The following is a 23,633-nucleotide window of genomic DNA, read 5'->3' on the forward strand; positions in this document are numbered from 1 at the left end:
TGTTTTGTGTTCAAAATATCGTGATCAGATTTCAGAGGAATGTGTACTAAACATCATGTTTGATAGTAACAAATGGGCGTGATTAGCTCTTGGTAATCTGCAGTAACACTGCTCCAGTCTATCCCCCTATATGGTGCCACTGTACCCTATGGATATCACACACAGTCTGAAGGCTGAAGAAGTCGTTCATGCAGCTCCACTCTACAGCTTTGGCCCCCTCTTAATCAGGATTTGGGGGAAGGAGGAGGAGCATAAATCCCCAAACTCTCTCCAGATACGGTGTCATGTGTTTGTTTTAAATCCGCCCTTTGCCCCAGTCGCAACAAGAGTGCAGACTGATAAATGGAACGCTCTGCCGGAGAGACTTTCCTGATCCCTGTTTCTCTCTAACCCCCCCCCCCCCCCCCCCGCCCCCCCCCCCGCTCTGTCCTTCATTCCCATGTGGAGGAAGGCCTGAGTGATGAAGAGCAGCCTATCTGTTGGTCCTGCTCATCTCCGTCTCTCCCCCCTCCCCTCTCGTGCAGCCTCTCTGCACTCCCGTACTAATTTGACCTACAAATTCTGTCACAAGCGGGAGCATTGTTGAACTCCGGCCAAACAACTTCCTCTTAACTTTCTTCCTTCTGCACATATCTCCCTGTCTGCGTCCTCCCTGTAGTCCACTCTCCACATCTCTTTCACCTCGGAATCTTTAACCCAGACTTCGTGACGAGGATCTCCAGTGACAATTTTTTTCCCCTCCCGTATCCAAACAAAAGCATTTAACTTTTTTGCTCGTAGCCCAGCTGTTTGTGTAACCCAGTTGGAAAAGCGTGGGACTTGAACCGGGCGACCCTCGCCTCTTCGCCTGCAGCTGTGCAGTCCTGGACCTGGAGGAGGCGTTGATAGTTTTTGTTTGTTGGATATCTCCGATTTTTTGTTTTTCCATTGAGCTCAGAGAGGTCCTCACTGTTGTGGAGGGGGGAAAATGAATGTGGGTCCTCGAGGTTGCGTCAAAACCTGGCAAAAGCAGCGAGAAGCTCAAGTTTTTAAATGTGGCAAAGTGCTTCACTGTGCTTGTCTGGCCTTTTGCCATCACCCCTGACTACATGTTACACACATTCACTCTCTCCCTCACACACATGCACACTACACATAAATACTTCTCCAGGGTTTAGCGTAGAGCCGGCCACATAAAACCAGAGCAGAAATTGGCATTTTCCACAGCCAGTGATTACAGGACTTGCCTCATTACAGAGGCATTACATCATTACTTTTTCACTCTTTGTCAGCTTGTCTTTTTCATGCTGTCCTTCTCTTTCACCATTGCCGCTGTTTTTCAACATTTCTCACCCACTTTGCTGTCTTTCTCTCCTTTTTTCTCTCCTGTTTTTTCCAGGCCAGCAACTAGGCTGCCACTCTGGGGGGAAAAAGTGTTTTAAATCACAGTTTTTTTCTTTTTATTACCATCTCTGGCTTGAAACTCAGCTGGTTTCTCCGTTGTTTTTTTTTGAAGACCTAATTTTCCTCTGAGAGGTCTGGTCCAACTTAGTGAGACATTCATGCCATTTCAACTTTGCCAAAGTAGGATTTTACAAGATAACGGCATCTGTTTGGATGTCACCACTTCATTTAATGTGGCACAATCTCTCTTTCTCTATCTCCTGACGTTGCATAGCTTGAAATGTGAATCTTCGTGGGAGACTGGCAATTGTTTTTGCCGATTGTGTTGTGTTAGCGGAGGAGAGTATTTTGTTTTCTGACTTGTTAAACTGAGGAAATGCAGCCTGTGACATGCTATAAAACAACATCTCTTCTCTCTGAAAGCTGTTTTTCTACTTGATTATATGGTTTGTATTGGAGCGAGGCAAAGATGGGAGAAAGTGGGTAACGTGTGCAAAACGTCATGTTTGAATTACAACTTGCACCTTCGTATAAACACAGCAGTTTATGTCATGCATGTTAGCCAACGCCAACCATTCTTTTCTTTGACTTCCTTTCTCTCTGTTTTGACCGGATGAGTCTAACCTGCATTTCCTGCAGAAGAATGAAATCTATATTCTGCTTTTCCTCTTTCATTGTTAGATATTTTGCAAATAGTTTTTTCTCAGAGAGGGACGCACACTCTTGAAGCTTTTGTCCTTGTTGTGGATGCTGCCCCCTCTAAGTGGCTTAACCGAGCAGAGAGACACGCACACGCATGTGCAGCGGCGCGCTGATGACAACTGCCTTCCTATTAATGGAGGTGTTTAGTCTGTCCCCCCCGGGTGCTTTCAGGCGACCGACCGGCCCGCACGCTTACTCTGGCTCTGGCCCAGTCTCTCTTTATCTCCAGGCTGTTTTCCCTCCTGCTTCATTTGATCCCGGAGTACATTTCCATTCCCACAATGCAATCTGCCGCCGAACTCCAACTGCTTTTGTTTCGTCCAAAAATACCTCCCAATGCTGCAGGGGAAACGGTGAAAGTAGGTTGTGTGACAGAGGGCCGTCGTGTCCATTTAAGCCGCCGGAGCACAAGTGGGACAAATTACAAACTTCTGCTGTCGTTGGTGTGACAATGACGACAAACAACAGGAGGGTTTGACCCGTTTAAAACTGTGGAACAAATGTTGGGTCCAGACCTCTTTTCCCCTGTGTTGTAGGAACCCCAACATTATTCCAATACTGTACTTGTGTTTATTGTATGTATTTGTTCAGCACAGTCTTGGAAAAAAGATGTTTTGATCGTGACTATGAGCATCCAGCATGATATGAGCCAGATTCCCCAAAAATGGCCTTTGGAGCAGTCAATAAGACACCTTTTTGGAAAGATCAGGACCTAAATAATCAGAATCTGCAACACAAATCACAATAAAACAAAGTCTTAGTCTGTTAGGAAGGAGTTTGTCAAAAATAATGTGTCGTTCGGTTTGGAAATGGAAAAATTATGTATTTTATGCCAAAAGATTGTCTGAATGGGGCATGCTGGGACTTAAAATTGGCATTAGTAGATTTTTGCGCACGGTTTCTAAAAGGTTAAAGTTGACGGACATGCACACGCAGTTTGACTTCTCAACAGGTTGAAATAGGTTTATGCTTCTCACTGTGTTTTTTTTTTTCTGCGGTTATTTGAAGTATTTTACAGATGTTTTGGGAGAAAGTTGCATCTCCTTTTTGTTTTTGCATTGAGCTCAGAGAGGTCCAAAACAAAGTAGAAAAGAAGAAAACAAAAGAGCTTGTGTACAGAGAGTCAAGTGCAGAGACTTGAAGGGAAGTTCCTGGTCTTTGTGCCGAGCCTGGAGGGACCCTCAGCCTTGACGTAGCACCCAAAGAGTGAATTTAAGAGGGTCAATTTTAACAAGAGCCGTATTGATTCTCTCTCTTTGAGGAAGGAGAGGTTGCCTGTGTCTGTTTTTTTGAATAGTAGGATGAGCACAAGACAGACGGGGGGGGGGCGGCGCTGCTTTGTGTCTTCATGTTGTAAGCCTCCATTCAGCCAGGAGGCAGGGGGGCATCTCGGTGGTCTGCACTTTGTCACATTACTATTTATTGGGTGAAAGTTACATCAGTAACTCACGGTTTCAATTTGCTTTGACAGAGGGAAACTTGAACATTGTTGGTTAAACTTTGTTGGTTACAATTCAGGTTTTCTTTCTCTCCAGGCTTATGTTTATTGACAGTGTATTAGTCTCAAATAGGTTATTTTTCACCAAAGTCCCTGTGGAAATAAATGTAACAGCAGTTAGTTAGTTAGTTCATATTATTACGTCAGTTGATAGAAAACAAATCAGCAACCTTTGTCACACAAAAAACAAACATCTGAAGTCCTGAAATATGAGCGTTTGATGTTTTTCTTCATGTATCATGGTAAATGTATTATCTTCAGGCTTTTAATGATAAAGTTAGCAATCTAAAGAAGTCAGGTTGGGCTCTGAGAAATTATTATGGGCAGTTTTTCTTTTTAGAAAAAATACATTTAATCAAATTTAACCAGAAAAAAATCTTGTGATTCATAAATAACGAAAAGACTTGGTTGCAGTCTCAGTTAGGAAAAAAAAACAGATTTTAAAAGGTATTGCATCCGTAGGAATCCTGTCGTGTTGGACGTCTTCTCCACAGCGCCTGTTGGGTGATTTATAAGGTCACAGAGCGAGACGGCTCTTTTACTAGTTACACGTGGCGCTTGTCTGCACGCCGTTGGCTCGGCTACGGAACAATACGTTAAAAATGAAAGATGTGTTTTTGTTGGGCCGCAGCAAACAGCTATTTTCTGTATTGATTAATCTGTACGGTTCTGTTTTTGGTGAATAGTTTTAGTCTTCAAACTGTCAGGAAGCGATGAAAAATGTTTCCAGAGTCATAACTGCGTCTTTCAATGTCTTGTTTTTGTCCAAAAGACAAAAACGCTCAATTTACAATGATACATGTAATGGAGAGAAGTCGCAGAAAACTTCATTTTTGCTTCGTATGTTTGTGAAGAAATAAAGGAAAATTGAAATGATGTCAGTAATCTGAATGCATTAAAAGCATTAGACAATAATTCAACTTTGCAGCTTCAATCACAGCTTGTACATTTGCTGTTTTTTTTGCTGATTTTCATCATCTTCTATGAAAATGTGTTGAATACATTTAGTTTTTAGACAGTCTGGACTGTTTAAAATCATCATCTTGGACTCCCCAGATCGATATAATCTGACAAATAGTCTGCAGATTAATGAATAAGTAAAATTATTGTTAGTAGCCCTTGAATGGATGTTGGTTTTCTCCCTGTGTGAGCTTCACTCCACAGAGTCAGTGTTTAACATTTTGCTTTACTCAGAGAAATCTCATGGCTGATGAATATTAACACACACACAGATTCACACACCCTTCAGTACAACCAGATGACCTTTGAATCCTTTTTTTTTTTTTTTAAAGATTGCTTTTACAAGGCCGGGGCCTTTTTTACAAGAGCGATCAGCCACATCGCACCTCAACCTATTCCCACCGTTTTCTAAGCCTATATATATGTGTATATATACTGTGTGTGTGTATATATACACATAGTATACACAGGCTTACCTCCAGGCTCTTGCTTCTCATAGCAGTGATCGGTCATCACACACATGGGAGGTTTGTTGAAACGATTCCCGTGTTTGATCCGTGGTGGTCGTGGTAGCTTTGAGATTGTTCTTCCCCCCTCTTCTTTGTGTTCTTACCCACCGGTCGGTATCTGTGGTCCAGGCCCGGGGGCCAAGGGAGTGGACCCCTCGCTGATCCCTCCAGGTGTGTTATGCTTCTTGGGGGGGAGGAATGTGCTGTGTCTCGGTCTGATCGAGATCAAGTTGCCTCATGTGTTGCCTTTGGACGGCCGGTTGGGGGCCACATGTCCGCGGGAACTCTTCTGGCGAATCTTGTTGTTCATCGGTGTTGAACAATGTTTCACCGCTCTGCTTCTCACCAGCAACACATGCACAGACTGTCTGTAACCGTTCCTCCAACCTGAATGACAGAAACTACGGATGAATGTTTGCTCTCTAGGTAACTCTGAGACATTTACGTTGAGGTGGAAACTGGTAAATACACAAATTATTCATGCAAATTATCTTTAAAAAGTTTTCATTTTAAATAAATGATCAGGAAACCAGGATGTAGTATGGCACCTGAATGCAGTACATTGGGTTAGTTTTGACAAATATTATCATTGCATGCAATTTAAGTAATAAAACGGACACCAATTACTTCAGTCTAATGTTCTCTATTGTATGTTTCCTATTGCTCCTTAAGTATTTTGTATCCGATTCCTCCATTAATTGGTAGAATATTCTTGGTTTTTAACACAAGATACTTGACAGCCACTCACATGAAGACAAGTATCTGCAAATATCTGCCTGTGTGACGATCCCCTGGAAAAACAGGTTTGCTGACACTTTTTTTTACACAAGGGAACTTAATATGCCGGTTGGCTTTTTGTCAAGCTCCCAAAAGTGAATTAGGTCCATATTTCTCCTCTGGCACCGCTGTAAGTGGTTTCTAGACGCGGCACAATGCTTGACTCGCGTACCAAATATAGAGCTGAGACCATCCGTCAACAGCACCCCGAACTGCAGCCTCCAAAAATCATCCCAAAGTTGTATCGACGCCCTTCTTCTGAGACAATTTCAACAAAAAGTGAACATTGCAGATGTCATTTAGGTCGGCAGTTACTGCAGGACCGTTGTATTAGTAGTAACAAATAATAATACGTTGATAAATGAGTGCATATTCCAGTAAATGTATATCTTGATCTATAGGAATTCATCATTTAACAAACTAATCTATTTTATCTATCTTGTCACACACTATTTTGTCTAAAAGAACTGATTTTGATCCTATATTTATCTCTATACGGCATTAAAACCCGTTTCAAAACACAATCTCCTCTCATTTACAGCATTTATACAAAACTAATTTGATATGCATGCCATCATAAGGCTGTCAGTAGCAGTGAATCTGTGATGAGCATCATGAGTTACTGTATGATATCGTGGTGATAATTAGTTATTGCTTACATCTTATCCACTATCCAGCGTGTGCTTCATTCTCTCTAAAGTGTGTGTGTGTGTGTGTGTGTGTGTGTGTGTGTGTGTGTGTGTGTGTGTGTGTGTGTGTGTGTGTGTGTGTGTGTGTGTGTGTGTGTGTGTGTGTGTGTGTGTGTGTGTGTGTGTGTGTGTGTGTGTGTGTGTGTGTGTGTGTGTGTGTGTGTGTGTGAGATCTGCCCTCGTGCTGATAATCATCCAGACTGCGGCTCAGCAGACGTAGAGAAGCAAAACAAGTCTCCTCAGTTGATTGTTTTCAGCGGGACTCTCCCTGGTCCCTCGTCACACCGCCGTGCTTTTAACGCAACGTTTATTTCTCCTGACCCAGTCACTTCACAGAGTCTCATTTAATTCTCTCTCACACACACACACACACACACACATTCTGCAGAGTTGTTGAGCCAGAGCGTTAAGCTGACCTCCCTGCTCCGTACCCAAACACCTCAGCAGGAAAAGCAACACCACCACTTCCTCTCCCCCAGCACTGGACCGGTGCCACGGCATTGTTATCGTGAAACCTTGGTTCAGATCGACACTCGTGTATAAAAACAAACGCACAATGCGAGTAGGATCAAGGTCTTCGGCTTACACTGTTTGCACCCAATCAGCTTTTCTCGTAAAACAAGGCTTCGTATGCGTCTGCAGGCATTTAAAATCCCACTGAAAAAGACTTTTATGTATATTTTGAAGTCCTGAATCGGCACCCTTATTAATTATCTTTGGGGCAACTCCACCCAGTTATTCATAGACATCTGTGAGTCAGCCTTTCTTTGTGTATTTGTGATTCAGGGTGTGTGTTCATGTTCCTCAGGTGTTCCAGGACCTGGGCGTGTCGGTGCTGTCTGGAGCGTCAGAGGGCTACAACGTGTGTCTGTTTGCATACGGACAGACAGGATCTGGAAAGACGTACACCATGATGGGCACACCGGTGAGGAGGAAATCACTGCGGCGGCGTTGTACACTACACACACTCGCCCAGGCACATTTTAAGGCAATGCAAAGTTATAAACCCTAATCATGCTGCACAAACAATAAGCAAACATTCATTGTTTTCTCCTGTTTGATGTCAGGACTCCATCGGCTTGACCCCTCGGATCTGTCAGGTATGTCCCCGTGTTGTGCAATTCAATGTGGAGAGCACACTGTACAGGAGTGTCGGTTGTTGTCGTGTGAAGTAATGTGCGTTTTTCCTTCCTTTGCAGGGTCTCTTTAGGTCTGAAGACACTTTTCCCGATGAGCAAAACTCAAGCAGAGTGGAGATCAGGTATTGTGTTTATAAACTGCGTGCGACTGTCTCTTTTTTTGTTTGTTTGTGTAACCGCCGCGATTTTAATTGGGGGTTTTTCTGACGTTGACGTTCAAACTACACGAGTACTTACAGAACGATTATGCTGCAAAGCCGCAGGCAAAACAATGCAAATCCAAAGCTAAACGTCCTTGTCGGCTGCAACTTCTTGCAGGCGAATGCTGAATTGACAACGCAGATATTACGCGTTCGTATGATTACCATAGTAGACTGTGTGTCTGGGTCGTTTGGGGTGGACCGGCACAGACCCGGAGCATGTAACCATGACTGTGACCCGGTTCACAGAGAGCCAGGCTGCATTGTGTTATGTCACACACACACACCCGCCAATCAAGTGTGTGTCCTGATGGCGGTCTGTTCCCTCCGGCCCTGCAGCTTCCTGGAGATCTATAATGAGCGTGTGCGAGACCTGCTGAGTGGAGGAGAGCAGAAGAAGAAAGCTTCCCTGAGAGTTCGAGAGCACCCCGAGAAAGGACCTTATGTACAAGGTGAGTGCTCAGTTCCCTTCTACCTGCTCCGCACAAATGGGGAAAAGACGCACTGTACAGGGCCGGACTCCAGAGGCATCCTCTCTTTGCTATTTCAGTGAGATGCAGATTCTCCACTTTAGTTTTGTTTGCTTTATTTTCATCAACTTTACTTGTTTACTCTACATGCATACACCTTCGTATGTGTCTACACTCATAGACATAACAAACCTGCGTGCACAAGAATTATAATTTAAGTGTATTATCCAAACATGACCCCACAGTCACTGGTGTACTTGCACAAAGTGATGAGCTCAAAAATCAACAGATCATTTCATTTTTTTTGGTCTTTTCCTCTCTGTCTGGCTGATTTTTAGATGATTAAGTAGAGATCTAGAGGCTTCACATTCTCATTACTATGGTAATTTTACTGAGATTAAGTTAACATCTGTGCATGGGAAGAACTTTCTTTTAAACAATCTCGCAGCGACGGTGTGTCTCAGACACACAGTGAGACTTTGCATATTTAAATGGTGATCCTAATTCTTAAGAGTTTCATATGCAAAAACTCAGCAATGGGTAATTTATTCGAAGAATCTGTCTTGCAATAAGAAAGTGGAGATGAGCGTGGACACCAAAGGTTAAATGTTGTTTTCTCTTAACTCTCAGATGAGTATTTTAGTCAAATCAGGGCCTTGGATGTGTATAATATTCTGCAGTATTTTAATAAGTAATGCGAATGGCTTGTAGGTTTAGTTTATAAGTCACTGTTATGTGGTCAGGGAGGACATTTTTATCTCTTGATAGTCTTTTGAGCCGATGCAGACTTGGCTCCAAACCTCTTACTTTCTCTCTCTCTTTCTCTTTTTTCCCCCCTCAGTCTCCTCAACCCTCCCCTCTTTTCCTTCTCTCCCTCTCATCCGGCCGTGTCTCCGTGTTTAAACATCCAGTCATTGTCAGAATCTGGTGAAATCCCAGTTGACCAAAGGAAGTGAAGTCATTTCCTTGTGGTTCCAACACTTCCCCGCTCACACAGAGCGCTTTAAAGGCTTCCAGCTTTTACTTCTGGGCCATCAAACACTGTTTCACTGTCACTCTTATTCTTTTTGGAATAATATATATATACATATGTGTGTTAAATTTTCCTGTTAGAACAAGAATAAGTGACCCCATGTTATAGCTATGTGTTTGTGTTTAACAGCCTCTTGAACATGACACACACGTTCAAGTATGAGCAAACGTTGATGAGACGCATTTCCTGTTTGTATTTTATTTTCACACATTTTTTTAATTTTTATAATTCTTTTCGTCTGGCTAGTCACTTTTATGTGTTTTTTCTCATTTTTTTCTCAGAGCTATCTGCATAAGTATAACTCAAAGATTCTTTAAAATGACAAATAATAATATTCCCAACTGTATATTGTGCATCTTGATGCACAACAAAGTATACTAGTCTTATTCTTACAGAGATTTTTCCAACCTCAGTTTCACACAAATTCCTTCCCAGCGTGCCAGTAAATGATCAAACATTTTGAGGTTGATATGAAAGTGAACAGCTCTTGGTTCCTCTGCTTTAGACGTCTCAACATGTTGTTCCTCCTCTCTCGTCAGACCTCTCCCAGCACGTGGTGTCAGACTGCAAGCAGGCCATGGACCTTTTGGAGGAAGGCGTCGCCAACCGAATCACCGCCGCAACGCACAACCACGACGCCAGCAGCCGATCCCACGCCATCTTCACCATCCAGTACACACAGGTCGTCATCATCATCATCATCATGATCTCTTAGCTCTCCAGTCAGCTCACACACAGCTACACTCTTCTGTTAATCAATCCACCTGCTAATGATCCTCTTTCTATTCAGTTCATATGGTCCTTATCTATTTCCAGGTGCGACGTTCATGCATATTCCTGTCTGATTACGCTCGTCTTTTCTCCAAAGGCAATCCTGGAGAACAACCTTCCTTCAGAGACAGTCAGCAAGATTAACCTGGTGGACTTGGCTGGGAGGTGAAACTGTTATTTACTTCTTGTGTGTGTGTGTGTGTGTGTGTGTGTGTGTGTGTGTGTGTGTGTGTGTGTGTGTGTGTGTGTGTGTGTGTGTGTGTGTGTCTCCTCTTTTGAGTCAAAGTCATTGACTAAACTGCCCCCTTGTGGACTTTGGCTACTGCCCTGAGATTTTCGAAAATGTTAATTTTTTTTTTTTTTTTTTGGTGGGGGATAATCTGTGTTTTTAGTCATTGCACAAATGACATGAACCTCATGTTTGTTTTGTATGTTGTGTCTTGACAGTGAGCGAGCGGACCCCCACTACTGCAGGGACAGACTGACGGAGGGCTCCAACATCAACAAGTCGCTCGTCACGTTGGGCATCGTCATATCTGCTCTCGGTAAACGGAGACGGCGAGGAATTAAATCAAGCTTGGACACAAATACCTGTTTACCTTCCACGTTTCCTTTCATCCTCTTCTTTTCTGAAACACGCCTTTTCATAAATCCATCAACCTTCTTCTTTTTCCCACTGCCTCCACAGCCCAGAACTCCCAGATGTCCAGCAGCTGTCAGAGCATCAACAGCATGGCCTCTGAGGGCGATGGCAGCACGGTGGGCAGCCACAGCAGCTCCCTGTCTGGAGGAGGAGGAGGAGTAGGAGGGGGGAGGAGGCACTGCTTCATCCCCTACAGAGACTCAGTCCTGACCTGGCTGCTGAAAGACAGCCTGGGCGGCAACTCCAAGACCATCATGATTGCAAGTCAGTGGCAGTCCTGTGAAAATACAATGGCTGGGATTTTACATGTTTTCATTAACTATAAATTGCATGTTTTTTTTTTATATCTATGAGCTTTAATTGAATGTTTAAAGTTGAGTGGTGTGCAATCAGGAGCTGTTTTAATCAATATCAAACCCTAAAAGTCAAACATGGAACATATGAAAGGGAAAAAATGCACATGGTGTTTTATTTTGAATGTCAACCATTTAAAAATTAACTCACTATTATTGAAGATTTGCATGAAACTCATTGTAAATGCTGCACTGTCAAAACAAAACAATGTAACTGTGATAAAGATAAATGTCTGCAATGTATTGTTCTATTTAATAAGGAATGTAATTTAATAGCTAGCGTGGAGGTTGTAAATCTAGTCTAAAAATTGACTTTGGAAAATAGTTTGCAGTAATGTGACCGCTCTGGTAAAACCACTGGAATGCTCCTTTTTAAGTCTCTCTCGTGAAAACGTATTTTCTGTTATGTGTTTTCATTGTGCGTTTGTGTTGCAGCCGTCTCGCCCTCCGCTAACAGCTACAACGAGACCCTCAGCACGCTGCGCTACGCCGCCCACGCCAAAAACATCGTCAACAAGCCTCGGGTCAATGAGGTCAGTGGCCGCTTGGAGTCCGACCTCAAGACTTAGTAGTTCGATCTGAATGATTTTAAGTAGGTTGATGTGAGCTCGGTCTGTGTGCAGGATGCCAGCGTGCGGCTCATCCGGGAACTGAGAGAAGAGATTGACAGGCTGAAGAGCATGCTGCTCAGCTTTGAAATGGTATGGGCACCTTTTTCATCATGAAAGCTGACTCCCTAGGGACACCCTATGGGCTTTCCCTCCTGCAAAAAAAGAAAGAAAGAGAAATCCCTCTTGCTGCTGTAAGGCTTTGAATTAAAGAGATCCAGCATTACATGCTTTTGTAGCAAAGGCTTAATACAGTGCTTTGTGTCTTTGTGACATTTGTAATCCCCTGGACGGTAAAGATTGAACGATGGATCCCCTGGATGGAAGTCACATTTCTCTGTCGCACAGTATTTTTTTGACTGATCAATTTTCGCCCTCCTGATTGACAGCAGCGTAATCCCAGCCCGTCCCTGAGCGACGAGAGGGACGGGAATATTTCCGACATCGTGCTACAGAACGAACTAAAGGTAACGCGGGCTGAACACACACACACACACACACACACACACACACACACACACACACACACACACACGGGGTTAGAGCTGCCTGGTACATATCACTTTGCGGATCACACGTTTGAATGTCACTGTAAAGAAATGCAGGGCAATATTAATCAAAAGGCTGAGGAACTTTGTCAAGTCTCATCCTGCAGTGTTTACTCTTTAACATCTTTAACATCTTCACTCACCTTTTTAACCCGTCAGCATTATTTGCAGGTATTCAATTTTAGACAACAAGGTTTTAGAAAAGATGGAATATATTTCTATCTTTTCTAAAACCTTGTTGTCATGCAGATTTATTTGTAAATTAAAAAAATCATCAACTTTTCTTTTTTTTTTGCCTTTTTTTTTTAAATAAAAAAAAAAAAAAAAGAAGATGTCACAGTATTTCTTTTTCCTCCGACTTTAAACTTTTTGGGAAATGTAAGGAAAACATCTGTACACTGTCCAAACACACCATGTAAGAGAGCTACATTTAGTGAAGAATTGTTTTTAAGTTGTAGTTGAAATAGCAGCGGCAGTAGTGATAATTATCTACCTGCCCACAGATATTTAACACCCTGGTTTCAACCCCCCGTCTCTTAATTCCCTTCCTTCATCATCCTCAGGTGGAGCAGCTGACGAAGGACTGGTCGGAGAGCTGGCGAGACGAGAAGGAGCTGCTGAAGCCGTACAGCGTGGACATCAACCGAGACCGGGCCGGATTCCTCATCGACTCCCTCCAACCGCACCTGGTCACCCTCGACGGAGACGTCCTCAGCACCGGGGTCGTCTTCTATCACCTCAGGGTACGACGGGGAAACACAAGTGTTGTGTTCATCTTCTATTCCATTCCTGCTTTTTTTCCTAGTAAATATCAGAATACACTTTTGTTGAGTATCGAGTGTAGCACTCAATAATAATATTAATAGCGTTATTCATGTTTTTTTTGTATTGGAAGGTGTCAAGTCTTTCACTCTCTCGTTCTTTGTACATTTCTTTTCATCCCCAGCGACACGTCACTCGTTTGAACAACATGATGCAAACTCCCACAAACTGATATTCTCTGCATTTGCTCTACTTTTCTCTGACTCTCAAGTTACTGATTTTGTCAGCTGTCTTGACTAAAACGATCTGTTTTTTTTCCTACTAGATTCTTCTTCTTCCTCCTCCTCCTCCTCCCACTATTTCTCTTTGTTCTGCTAGAAAAACTCTTGAGAAAAGGTGCGTTTCTACTGTCTTTTTTTCTCTCTCTACCCTCCAACTGTCCTGTCGATCTCCCGTCTTTGCGTGTATGTGTGTCTTCCGCAATGCATAAAGCTCGGGTTGGATAAGAGGCTCTTAGTTCTGAGGCTAGGACTCGGGGGAGCTTAAGCTGTCCTGATTCTGACAATGACAAGCATACCCTTAGGCCTGACAATTACACTTTCCTGCATGTGAAGAGCCGAGGCCACCTGGGAACGCATGTGGTCCTGACACCATATAGGAAAGCCTTCAATCCCGTTAGATAAGACTTCAAAGTAAACAAATTATGTGTTTCTGTCGGCTAAGTGAGATTAGAAGTGAAAGGACAATAGTTTTCTTAAGATCATTGTGTAAAATCATCATTATATCCACTATTGCTTGTGTTTTGAGCACAATGGGCTAATAATTCAGAATGCACAAAATATGTTTTTATGTTTATGTATATTTTTAAATACAGCTGCCATGTTTTTATGCATTTTTAACAGGAAGGAGTTACGCAGATAGGACCTCAGGAACAGTTTGAAAAACCACAAATAGGTATTATTTGTTCATTGTTCTCCATGTTTCCTCATCCAGCTGCAAATATTTCTTTTTAATATTATAAGATTTTTTCTTGACTGTTTGAGTGGAAATTCTTAAAGCCTCTTGCAACCATGCTTCATCCCAGAGCGAAGTAGTAGTGTAATATTGTATTATGCATTCTCACATTATTTTTATATATATATATATATATATATATATATATATATATATATATATATATATATATATATATATATATATATATATATATATATATATAACTGTATATCATAAAATGGACTGTCTACGTTTAATTAAATGCCGCACTGATCGCTGGACATATTTCGACATACAGGAGCTGCGCAGCTTTCTCACCACTATGTGTGATTGTGTTTCTTCTGCATCCTCTTCCTAGTTCTGCAGGGCAGTGCCAGCTGTGAGATTGAAAACCACGGAGGTGTGGTGACGCTCAGACCGCTGCCGGGTCGCGTCTGTCTGCTAAACGACCGAGAAGTCACCGAGCCCTGCAGGCTGGCTCAAGGTCGGCTCCTGTCCTCAACCGAACGTCTTGTTCCCACTGCGTTTTATAGTCCTAGTGTGTTTTTAGAGATCTGATCTGAGTGCTGCAGACATGCAACTTGAATATAACTTTTGTTTGACTGCTAACACATATCTGTTATTTAATTTTTTTATATATATCCTGAGGCAACTGTTGTCACTTTCATGCCTTTAAAAGCTTAGTTTGGGTACAACAACAGAAAAAGAAAGTTATGATATATTGCCAAGGGATAAAAAAGCATAAAGTCATGTAATTGTTGCTCTATGCATATATATCAAAAATGTATGTATGTGTTAATCTACATTTAAATACCCACTATAAACAGAATATATTTGATTATTGACAATTATATACTTGCACACACACTTAAAAGTGCACAGATAGATTCTTCCCAAGGGTAAATGTATAGACACACACTCGTATACACCCGTCCTACTCCTACACTGCAGCACACGCAGCACACCGGGTGAGGACAGCTTGTGATGAAGGAAAATGTCTCTGGGTCTCCAGGGACGGTGATCACCTTGGGAGGAGTGCACAAGTTCCGCTTCAACCACCCGGCCGAGGCGGCCGTCCTGCGGGAGCGCAGACGGGTGGGTGCAAAAGGAAAAGGATGCTGTTGGTTATGACAACGGCGGAGGCGGTGGTGATGATATTGATGATGAGCAGATGAATGAGACGCTGTCATTGACATACTGTGAAGCTGGTGTGGTTATAACACAACATTGTTTCAGATCATTCGATCGGCTGCGATTGTTTGTTTTTTCTATTTTCTACTGAAATATTGAAGTTGGTCTTCTCTTTAATGTTCCCAGGCCAGTGAAGGTGGCATGACCTGCACCTACATCGACCTTTGCCCCTCCAAAGATAACCACAGGTAAACACTGCCGCCAAAAATACATTCACAGAACAACACAATATCCACCCGGGGCCAAAAACTCATCAATCATTCATCTCTAACGTTATGTATGTATGTATATGTATATATGTGTATATATATATATATATGATATATCATGTATATATGTATATATATGATATATCATGTATATATGTATATATATGATATATCATGTATATATATGATATATCACAATATATCATGGTCTCTGGTAATTCAATACATACGGTCTTTATTAAATCACCACCTGGTTTTCTATACTCTTAAATAAGTATTTTCTGATTCAATTAACAACTTTAGTATAAAATAATCAGATTTTCTAAAGGACTTTGATCTATACATGTATCGCCCTATATCCATCCCTCTGTGTATACCGTGTGTTGTGCACAGAGAGCTTCTTTTTCACCCGCCAACATGCGGCATACATATTTTATAATTAGGTACATGTGTTGTCATATTCATGCTGCAGAAATAGGCCACCGCTTCATGCGTCTTTTCTGTTCAGTTAGTTGGAGACGATATGTGTTTCTAGAAGCTCCCACCCTCCTGAACAACCCCAGTTAGCTGTTTACCAGACGGGCTCGTTGCTTGGCTCGTTGCTCAACTCGTTGCTCGGCTACTGCCGATACACTGAACTGAAAAACCCGACAACAGTTGCATTTACTTCAAACCTGCTGCCACCTACCTAACTGCTAAATTCTAGAAATTAAACTCTACCAAAGTGAGGTGAAATGATTTCTTCTACTTCCTGGTTTTCACAGTTGCCCTTTTTTCTGTATATTTTACACTGTATGTGTTTTTTTTTTTGTTTTTTTTTACAGTGTCGAAGATGTGAAGCTCCAAAGCCAGCAGGGTGCCTGTCTCTCCCCCGGTGAGCAGCCGACTGCGAGGCAGCGCTTGGAGGAGCAGCGGCGCTACGTGGAGAGTCTGCGACAGGAGATTCAGGCTGAACAAAGGAGGGCTGAGAGAGAGCTGGAGAGGGAGCAGGCCCACCTCCGACACCAGCACACCGAGAGTAAGTCGTCTTTCCACCTCCGCAAAAAAAACTTTCTCAAGCCCAAAGTCTAGATAGTTTTGTATAAGATTGGATAAGCGCTTCATAAAGAGTCGAAATGTGTATAAATATGCGTTTGTAAGATGTCCACGTCTAAGAAGTCCCTTCTGTAAATCCTCACCCGACAGTCCAGCAGTGGATCACGCAGGAGAAACGCCGCCTCGAGCTGAGAATCACCCAAGAGTCCGGGGTTCAGACGGACCTTCTTTCCGCCTCCACCATCCCGGCGGAGCCGAGTCGCGCGTCCGAGGATCGGGAAGCTCCGGCGGCGGATCGGCCGTGCCGGGCGACGCGGGCCAGGAAGAAGGCGGTGCAGGAGGAGCTGCTGAGGCACCACGCCCTCTGCCGCGCCGAGAGCCGCGTCGGGCGGAAAAAGTTGCACTACCAGCTGGAGAGAATCGCCCGCAAGCGTCACCTTCTGGAGGCGAAGAGGGAGTTGCAGCGGCTGGAGAGGACCCTGCCTCCGGGGCCGGACAGCCCCGAGTCTCCCGATCGGGGCTCGCCCCCGAAGCTCAGGGGAAGATCGTTTGTTTCTCGCAGACACTCGTTCTCGGTAGATATTCTCTCCCGGCTCTACCCGCAGAACACCCCGATCTTCAGGTAAGCACATAGTAATTATACCTGTAGAGTTAAGAAGGCAGGACGCAAACTTCAGGGGCTTTTACTGTATTAATCCCCAAATGTTTCAACTGTTTTATGTTATGTGGCTGGTTTGTGGTTGGTTGCATCTATTTTGCATCTACTTATTTATATATATGTTCTCGTTTTTTCTTCTTAAATTTAGATCTTAAAGTCTTCTTTCTCTCTCTCTCGCCCGTAGACACTTCCTCAAGAGAAACCGATCAACAGAACCAACGTCAAATTCCTTCGCAACCTCCGATTCCATCGGCGGCAGGAAGTGGGTTTCAGACGAGTGTCTTCCTCGGGAAAGAACCCAGAGTTGCTCCGGTTCGCTCTTCTCGGGACAAAGTCAAGCCGGCCGGAAAAGAGTGAACTCATCTGAAGACGTCGGACCAACGGCCAAGGAGGAGCCCCACGCTCAGCCCTCCCGGGAACGACCAGAAAGAAAACCTCTGCTGCCGAACCGAGAGCTGTCTTTCAAGAACCGATCGGATCAGAACTCGGCGGCTCCTCTGAAGTCACCGCTTGGGACTACGTTGCAGTCGGTCTGCAAAGAAAATATACAACTACACACACCCGCAGCTTGCAAAACCAGTTCTCAGATTGTCCCTCGCGTGAATGAGACAAATAAACCACACGCAGGTAACAATGGACTAGAAACCACGAGGAAGACGTCCTCTTGTTCTGTCGGGCCCGGGTTGAAAACGGCTCTTTCCAAAGTTTCCAGGAAACCGCCATCGAGTGTGACTGGAGGACGAAACCCCAAACCTCTGGGGAGGACGACAAGCAAATTTCACTGGAGACAAAGAAGAGACCAGAGCCTTAAAGAAACCAAGATGAGCCGACGTAAATGTGCCGTTAAGGCGTCCGTCTCGTGCGAGGAGCTCGACCAAAGAACCGTGTTTGAGGACGTTAAGCAGAAGCGCTGGCACAGCACCGAGGCTCTGATGAGCCAGACCGGCAGATGGGTGGAGAGACAGCGGGGGTTGGTGGGATGGGAGGAAGAGCGAGAGGACGGAGAGGAAGCGACGTCGGACCGCGAGAGCCTTTTCTCCGTCGACTCCCTGTCCTCCGCTTACGCGACGGCCCTCGCGACGCAGCTGAGGCTCGAGGAAGCGGCTCAGAGCGACGCGGAGAGCGACGACAGTCGGATATCTGAAGATTCCTTGGCCGCGGGGAGCAGCGGGAGATGCTCGACGGCGGGGAAACTCAGCCGGACCGTGGTGCCAGCGTACTCGTTGGTGACAGACTGCTCGCGTCCGTCCACAGACTGGGACGGCAGTCAGAAAGCTCGGATAGTCCCCGCTGGGACGTACCGGAGCCAGCAAGGTTCCCCCAAATCAAGACACGGTGGCGCCACAGCGACGCCTCCTTCCCACGAGTCGTCACTAGCAGTTTCCATAGGCGGAGACGAATTGATAGAGGACTTTGGGAAAACGCAGACCACGCCGACCATCGGCCCACGCTGCTCCCCGAGGGAGCCAGACAACATGCCGGCGCTCACCGATGCCTGGTCCTCCACTGACGCGGCAGACAGTCCCAGGATTCACAGGGATTCTCTGCCTTTCCAAAGAAAAACGATGCTCAGAGGCGTAGAGAGCAGCAGCAGCAGCGATTCAAGTCCAGTCAGTATGAACCTCTCAGACTGTCTGAGTGGACTTAGTGGACTTACATCCACCAGCAATGAGGGCGTAAATGTACACGGTTTAAGTGGCACATCGGACACATTAAATTCTCAGATTCTTGCGACACCAGAGCAAGTAGGATGTTGTGTGGAGAAAGCAGAAAAAACATTGAACGCAGTTATGTATACGCCAGACTGCAGCTCCAAAAGTCCAGCGATCATACCGACCGTAGACCCTCAAACCGCTTGTGTGTCACCCGCTGAGATCCACTGCACTAAACCACAAGCGGCACAACTAAAACTGCTTCAGGTGTTAGCGGATGAACCTGAAGTGGTGGCCGTTGACGCCGCAACGTCCCCTGACACTGAGATATGTACGTCTGGTTGTCAATCAGGAATGCATCTCTCGAATACTCGCCACGGTCAAGTGTTAAAAAAGATGTCTGACCCTGTCGATGTCCTCAAACCGTCCACTGAGGAGGAAGTGCTATGCAGTCTCGAAGGCGCAGCAGGAAAGTGGACCCAGTATGAGCTTGGGGACGCCAAACATGTGTCTTCTACACGGGACACAATGTTGGATGAGGCTGAAACCAAAGGAGCTCTGACTGAGCAGTTTATTGCACTACAGCAGGAGCTTGTTAAGTCAGCTTTTAAAAATACCAGGAAGAGGAACAAAGACCAGCGAGATGCTTTCACGGGCAGCTTGAAAATGCCAAAAAGGAGCAACAGCAGTGAGTTACTAACTTTCTGCTCCGAACCGGTTGACAATCGTGAAGATATTTGGCCCGATGGGAATAATAACAGTGACTCAAAAGAGGAACAATCTGCTGTGGAAGCCAACGGCTCCGCCGGATTTGATTCGGTTTGTGGCGATGGCGGCGTCAGACGAGACGCGGTGGCTTTAGAGGCGTCGCCGGTGTCTGATCCCATGAGAAGGCAACTCGGACAGATCTCTGAGGACTCTGAATGTGCTGTGAAGAGTGGATCCTCTGCAGGAGAGAGGAAAGCAGTCGAAAAGGGAGATGTAACGATAGAGGAAGCGGAAACAAAAGCGTTGGACTCACCATTTGATAAACACAGGTGCAAGTCAGATGCTATTTGTAGCGCCATTGACCTGAGAATCTCAGCAGTGGTCAAAGAGCACGGGAAACTGTCGTTGATTGACAGCGAGGACGACGGTAAGCGCAGGAGTCGAAGCATGTTTGCCTCCGCCGCGTGTCATTTTGGCTGTGAGGGTGATGAAAAGGGATGGAAAGAAAAAGATGTGGGGGATAAAACGAGCGATCAGGTGAAAAAAGAAGAAATGCTCGAAGGACACCTTGCACTTGAAAGGATCAAGTCTGAAAACAGAGCGGACGACGGTGAACACCTGGCAGCGGATCTGTCGGCCGAATTAAGGGCTAGCCGCGAGAGCGACGTGCTTAAACCTACTGAAGTAACGCAGGTGAAGACGGGCCGCGTGCATAACGTCTCTGATGTGACATCAAACGAATCGTCAAGCCTTCAAACGTCCCCCGCCATAAACAACAACGACCAATCAAATGTGAGAGAGTCCGAGCGCTCCGCTGACAACCCCGCTTTGACCCCGATTACCCGATCCTCCGTTGACTCTAAAGGAAAGACGGTGGTGAGCGATGCTTTGTGTCAGGAAACCAATGGTTCATGTGAAGAAAAAGTAGAACCCCATCTGAATCCTGTCATCGACACGCGCCTGAATGAAGCGGACACACAGAGCTTTTTGGATGTGAATCTTGACGCAAAAGAAAGCCGCAGCTGTGAACATGGAAAGCGTGTCGGTGTGGAAACCACATCTGGTATTGACGATGGAAGTCATTTCCAAAACAGTCCTGGCATGCAAAAACTATTATCTGATGGAGAAACTCTTCGATTCCGCAGCAGCCAAAGCGCGTCCGCCGATGACGACGACGGCGCCTCAACGGAAGGGTTGGCGGTTTCTCCCGGCCGTGATGGAAATGGCGAAAGGGGCAACACGAGAGGAGATGAACCTCTGGATGCGTTCAGTTCAAATACCTCGGTTCAGACTTGTGCGGTGAATATGAATCACTGCAACAAACACCAACAGCACGTGTCGAATTCAATGTGCAAATGTGTTGAGGATACTCAAATTGACAGCCAACACAATTATATTATAAAAAATGACAAAGAGACTCCGAAGATTTGTGTAGAGTCGAAACACGAGGCGAGTGTTTCTGATTTTATTCTGCCACAACGCACATTAGCACTTGCCGTCAAACATAGAAGCTCAGGGTCCGAGATGTCAAAAGAAGCTCAGCTTAACGCAGCCGGTGACGAGCAGAGTCGATCCGCTCTTCTGTCTAAGAAGCCGAAGAGGTTGAGAAAGACTAAGATCCAGCCTCATCCCGCGTCTTCCACCGAGTCCTCTCCTAAGTCGTCGGATGAGAGCGAGGAGGAGGACCAAACCGCCAGAGTGCATCACGGCCGGCTCGCATTGAAATGGGTGAAGCTTGGCGCTCAGAGTAACGGCAAAGTCAGACAGGTGAGGAGTCCGGACGCAGATGCGTCTGCTATCTGTCTCGCTAGTGGAGATTACAACCCGAGAAGACACACTTTACAAATCCTGCCCCGCACAAATGTAGAAAACATCGCCCCGTACGCGAAGAGACGTGAATCGCAGCAACCGGACTCCCCGATGCATTTCGCCTCCAGCGACATCAACCCCTTCGTTCACCAGCGGCAAGGCGGGGACTCAAACCCGCAGTGTCACAGGAACCCGGCGTTCGGGAGTGCCGCCGACCTCTCCTGCAAATCTCCGCTTTTGAGCGGCGCCGAGAAGCGCATGACGAGGTGCTGCAGCGTGGACGACGGTTTGAACGGGCAGGACTCGCCTTTCTATTCCCACCTGAGCGCCTACGCCACCAACAAGGGGCTCTCCAGCACGCTCAGCAGTATGGAGGACTGCAAGGAGCGAGGGAAGGAAGCCGCCCGGCTCGCGCCCCGTCGACACGCGGCCGTCGTCGGTTATTCGGACGATCTGACGGTGACCGACAGTTCTTCAAGTAACGACGCCAGTTGTGGCAACAACTCCGGTCTGATGAATGTAATGTTTGTGCAATCGCCGGAGCAAGAGGCCCAGGGGAGCAAAGTCCAAGCCCATAGGAGGAGGACTTGCGAGTACGGCACTCAAACCGAGCACGGCCTTCAGACGGCGACTATCTGCAGCGGCAGCGGCGCTCCGAGGAGGAGAGAGCGCCACAAAAGGAGCAACACCGATGCACCCGCGACGCAGAAAACCAAAGCGGGAATAGAAGAATCTCCGACGTGGGCCAGTATGGAAAGCATGTCGGCTCGCCTCTCGATGCTGATCGACAGCACCTCGGACCTGCTGGGGGACGTCCAGGGAATGAGGACGGCGGGCGACGTCGCCGCGTCCGGTCTGAACGGGAGCGGCGACGCGTCGTACGGCCGTGCCTCTCGCGGCGAGTCTCGCGACCGCACGGGGAGGGACCGCTCGACTCAAACGGCCATCGACGTCGGGATGCAGACGGAAAGGAGGTGTTCGGCGCCGGCCGCGAAGGAAGTGGCCGCTCACCGGACAGCCGAATCCCACGAGGTCAACGTGATCGTCAAAGTGATCGGTTCCGAGGTCGTCAACGTGCTTCGAGATGAGGTAAAGAGTGCAGATGAAAAGATGCAGAGCACGCCCGATTTGGGCTTTAACGCCGCCGCCTTGCAGTCGGGGGGTAAAGCACCTCCCGCGAAGCCGGCGGGCGAATGTCAAAGACGCGTGAGGTCCGCTTCTTCTCGAGGCTCCAAGCAAAGCACGCTCGAGCCGCCGGGTCGCAGGAGCGTCACAACATCCGAAGCGTCTCGCAGGTCATCGCAAAACGGCCATCGAGGAACGCACGTTCCCTCTTTCAGGAACGACCCGATGCTTTCTTTAAAGAAACGGGCGATGTACACGGACCGCGCGTCGTCTCCCATTCGCACCGTGGGAACGAGTTTACGCCTGAAGCCGAGAGGGAACCAACCGGCGCTCGGTAAGCGCCACGATTCAGAGAAAGGCAACATCGCCGCCGCGTCTTCTAGCAAACGATCAGAGGACGAGCGAAGACGCGATTGTGAGGTTTCCTCTTGCGCGTCAGAGTCTGTATCACTTGAGAAGGTGAGTGAAATGAGTTGCTCCAGCCCTGGAGGCTCTGTGAGCGCATCACTGGATAGATATGCGGACACCGACGGGAGAAATGTTACCTATAACGACTCCAAACGGCAGCAGTGGAGGACTATGCAGGACTACATCTCTCCCATATTGAGACCAGCTGATGTGCACAAAGCGCAGACACATGGGAAAACATCAAGCTATTCAAGGCCCGCAGTCGATTCCCTTGATTTTGACGTCGATTTTGGGACTGTTCAACCCCAAGAGGACGACGTGGTGTCACTGGCGCCCAGCGAGTGCAACACGGACGTCCTCGTGAACACTGAAGCCGTCGCCGGCGCGTCCACGTCTCGCCGCCAGACGGCCCCGCAGGACCTGCCCATGCACAACAAGTTCACCGACTGGTCGGGCGTCAACCTCCAGCCATCGAAACGCGGCGACGAGCCGGGCGCATTCCCTCCCAAAGACGACAACGCCGCCGCCGAGTGGTGCGAGATGGAGAGCTCCGGCTCGAACGGCGAGTCCGACAGGAGGGCCAGAGAGATCGAGAGGCTGCGGCAGGAGAGGGAGCAGGTGATGGCGACCGTCAGCCTCAGCAGGAACCGGACGCCTCTGACCGTGGAGCTGACCGAGGCCAAGCTGCACTACGGCCTCGGGGAGACGGACACGCTGTTGAAGATGCTGTCCCCGAGGACCAGAGACGAGCCGGAGCCGCCGAGCTCCACGTCTACCAAACAGCAGCTGTATGACAG

At 46.4% G+C, this 23,633-nt stretch overlaps 1 protein-coding gene across 2 annotated transcripts in view; it reads left to right on the plus strand.

Annotated features, from left to right (window-relative positions):
* The window catches only part of stard9 (StAR-related lipid transfer (START) domain containing 9), a 39,243-nt gene that overhangs the window by 9,115 nt on the left and 6,495 nt on the right, over nucleotides 1–23,633 (plus strand). Inside the window, exons 4-22 of one of the 2 annotated variants that reach the window (XM_068579933.1) lie at nucleotides 7,327–7,443; nucleotides 7,586–7,618; nucleotides 7,718–7,779; nucleotides 8,197–8,309; nucleotides 9,900–10,042; nucleotides 10,229–10,296; nucleotides 10,579–10,676; nucleotides 10,820–11,038; nucleotides 11,563–11,660; nucleotides 11,751–11,828; nucleotides 12,125–12,202; nucleotides 12,847–13,026; nucleotides 13,948–13,999; nucleotides 14,400–14,525; nucleotides 15,054–15,136; nucleotides 15,359–15,420; nucleotides 16,266–16,459; nucleotides 16,627–17,098; nucleotides 17,319–23,633. In XM_068579933.1, coding sequence (XP_068436034.1) covers nucleotides 7,327–7,443; nucleotides 7,586–7,618; nucleotides 7,718–7,779; nucleotides 8,197–8,309; nucleotides 9,900–10,042; nucleotides 10,229–10,296; nucleotides 10,579–10,676; nucleotides 10,820–11,038; nucleotides 11,563–11,660; nucleotides 11,751–11,828; nucleotides 12,125–12,202; nucleotides 12,847–13,026; nucleotides 13,948–13,999; nucleotides 14,400–14,525; nucleotides 15,054–15,136; nucleotides 15,359–15,420; nucleotides 16,266–16,459; nucleotides 16,627–17,098; nucleotides 17,319–23,633 — 8,591 coding nt within the window. The remainder of the gene's footprint in view (nucleotides 1–7,326; nucleotides 7,444–7,585; nucleotides 7,619–7,717; nucleotides 7,780–8,196; nucleotides 8,310–9,899; nucleotides 10,043–10,228; nucleotides 10,297–10,578; nucleotides 10,677–10,819; nucleotides 11,039–11,562; nucleotides 11,661–11,750; nucleotides 11,829–12,124; nucleotides 12,203–12,846; nucleotides 13,027–13,947; nucleotides 14,000–14,399; nucleotides 14,526–15,053; nucleotides 15,137–15,358; nucleotides 15,421–16,265; nucleotides 16,460–16,626; nucleotides 17,099–17,318) is intronic. The other variant, XM_068579934.1, reaches the window with a different exon arrangement.

This window comes from Clinocottus analis, unplaced genomic scaffold (assembly GCF_023055335.1).
Source record: "Clinocottus analis isolate CAN_PGR_092001 unplaced genomic scaffold, fCliAna1.0.p SCAF_17, whole genome shotgun sequence".
Classification (NCBI taxonomy): domain Eukaryota; kingdom Metazoa; phylum Chordata; class Actinopteri; order Perciformes; family Cottidae; genus Clinocottus; species Clinocottus analis.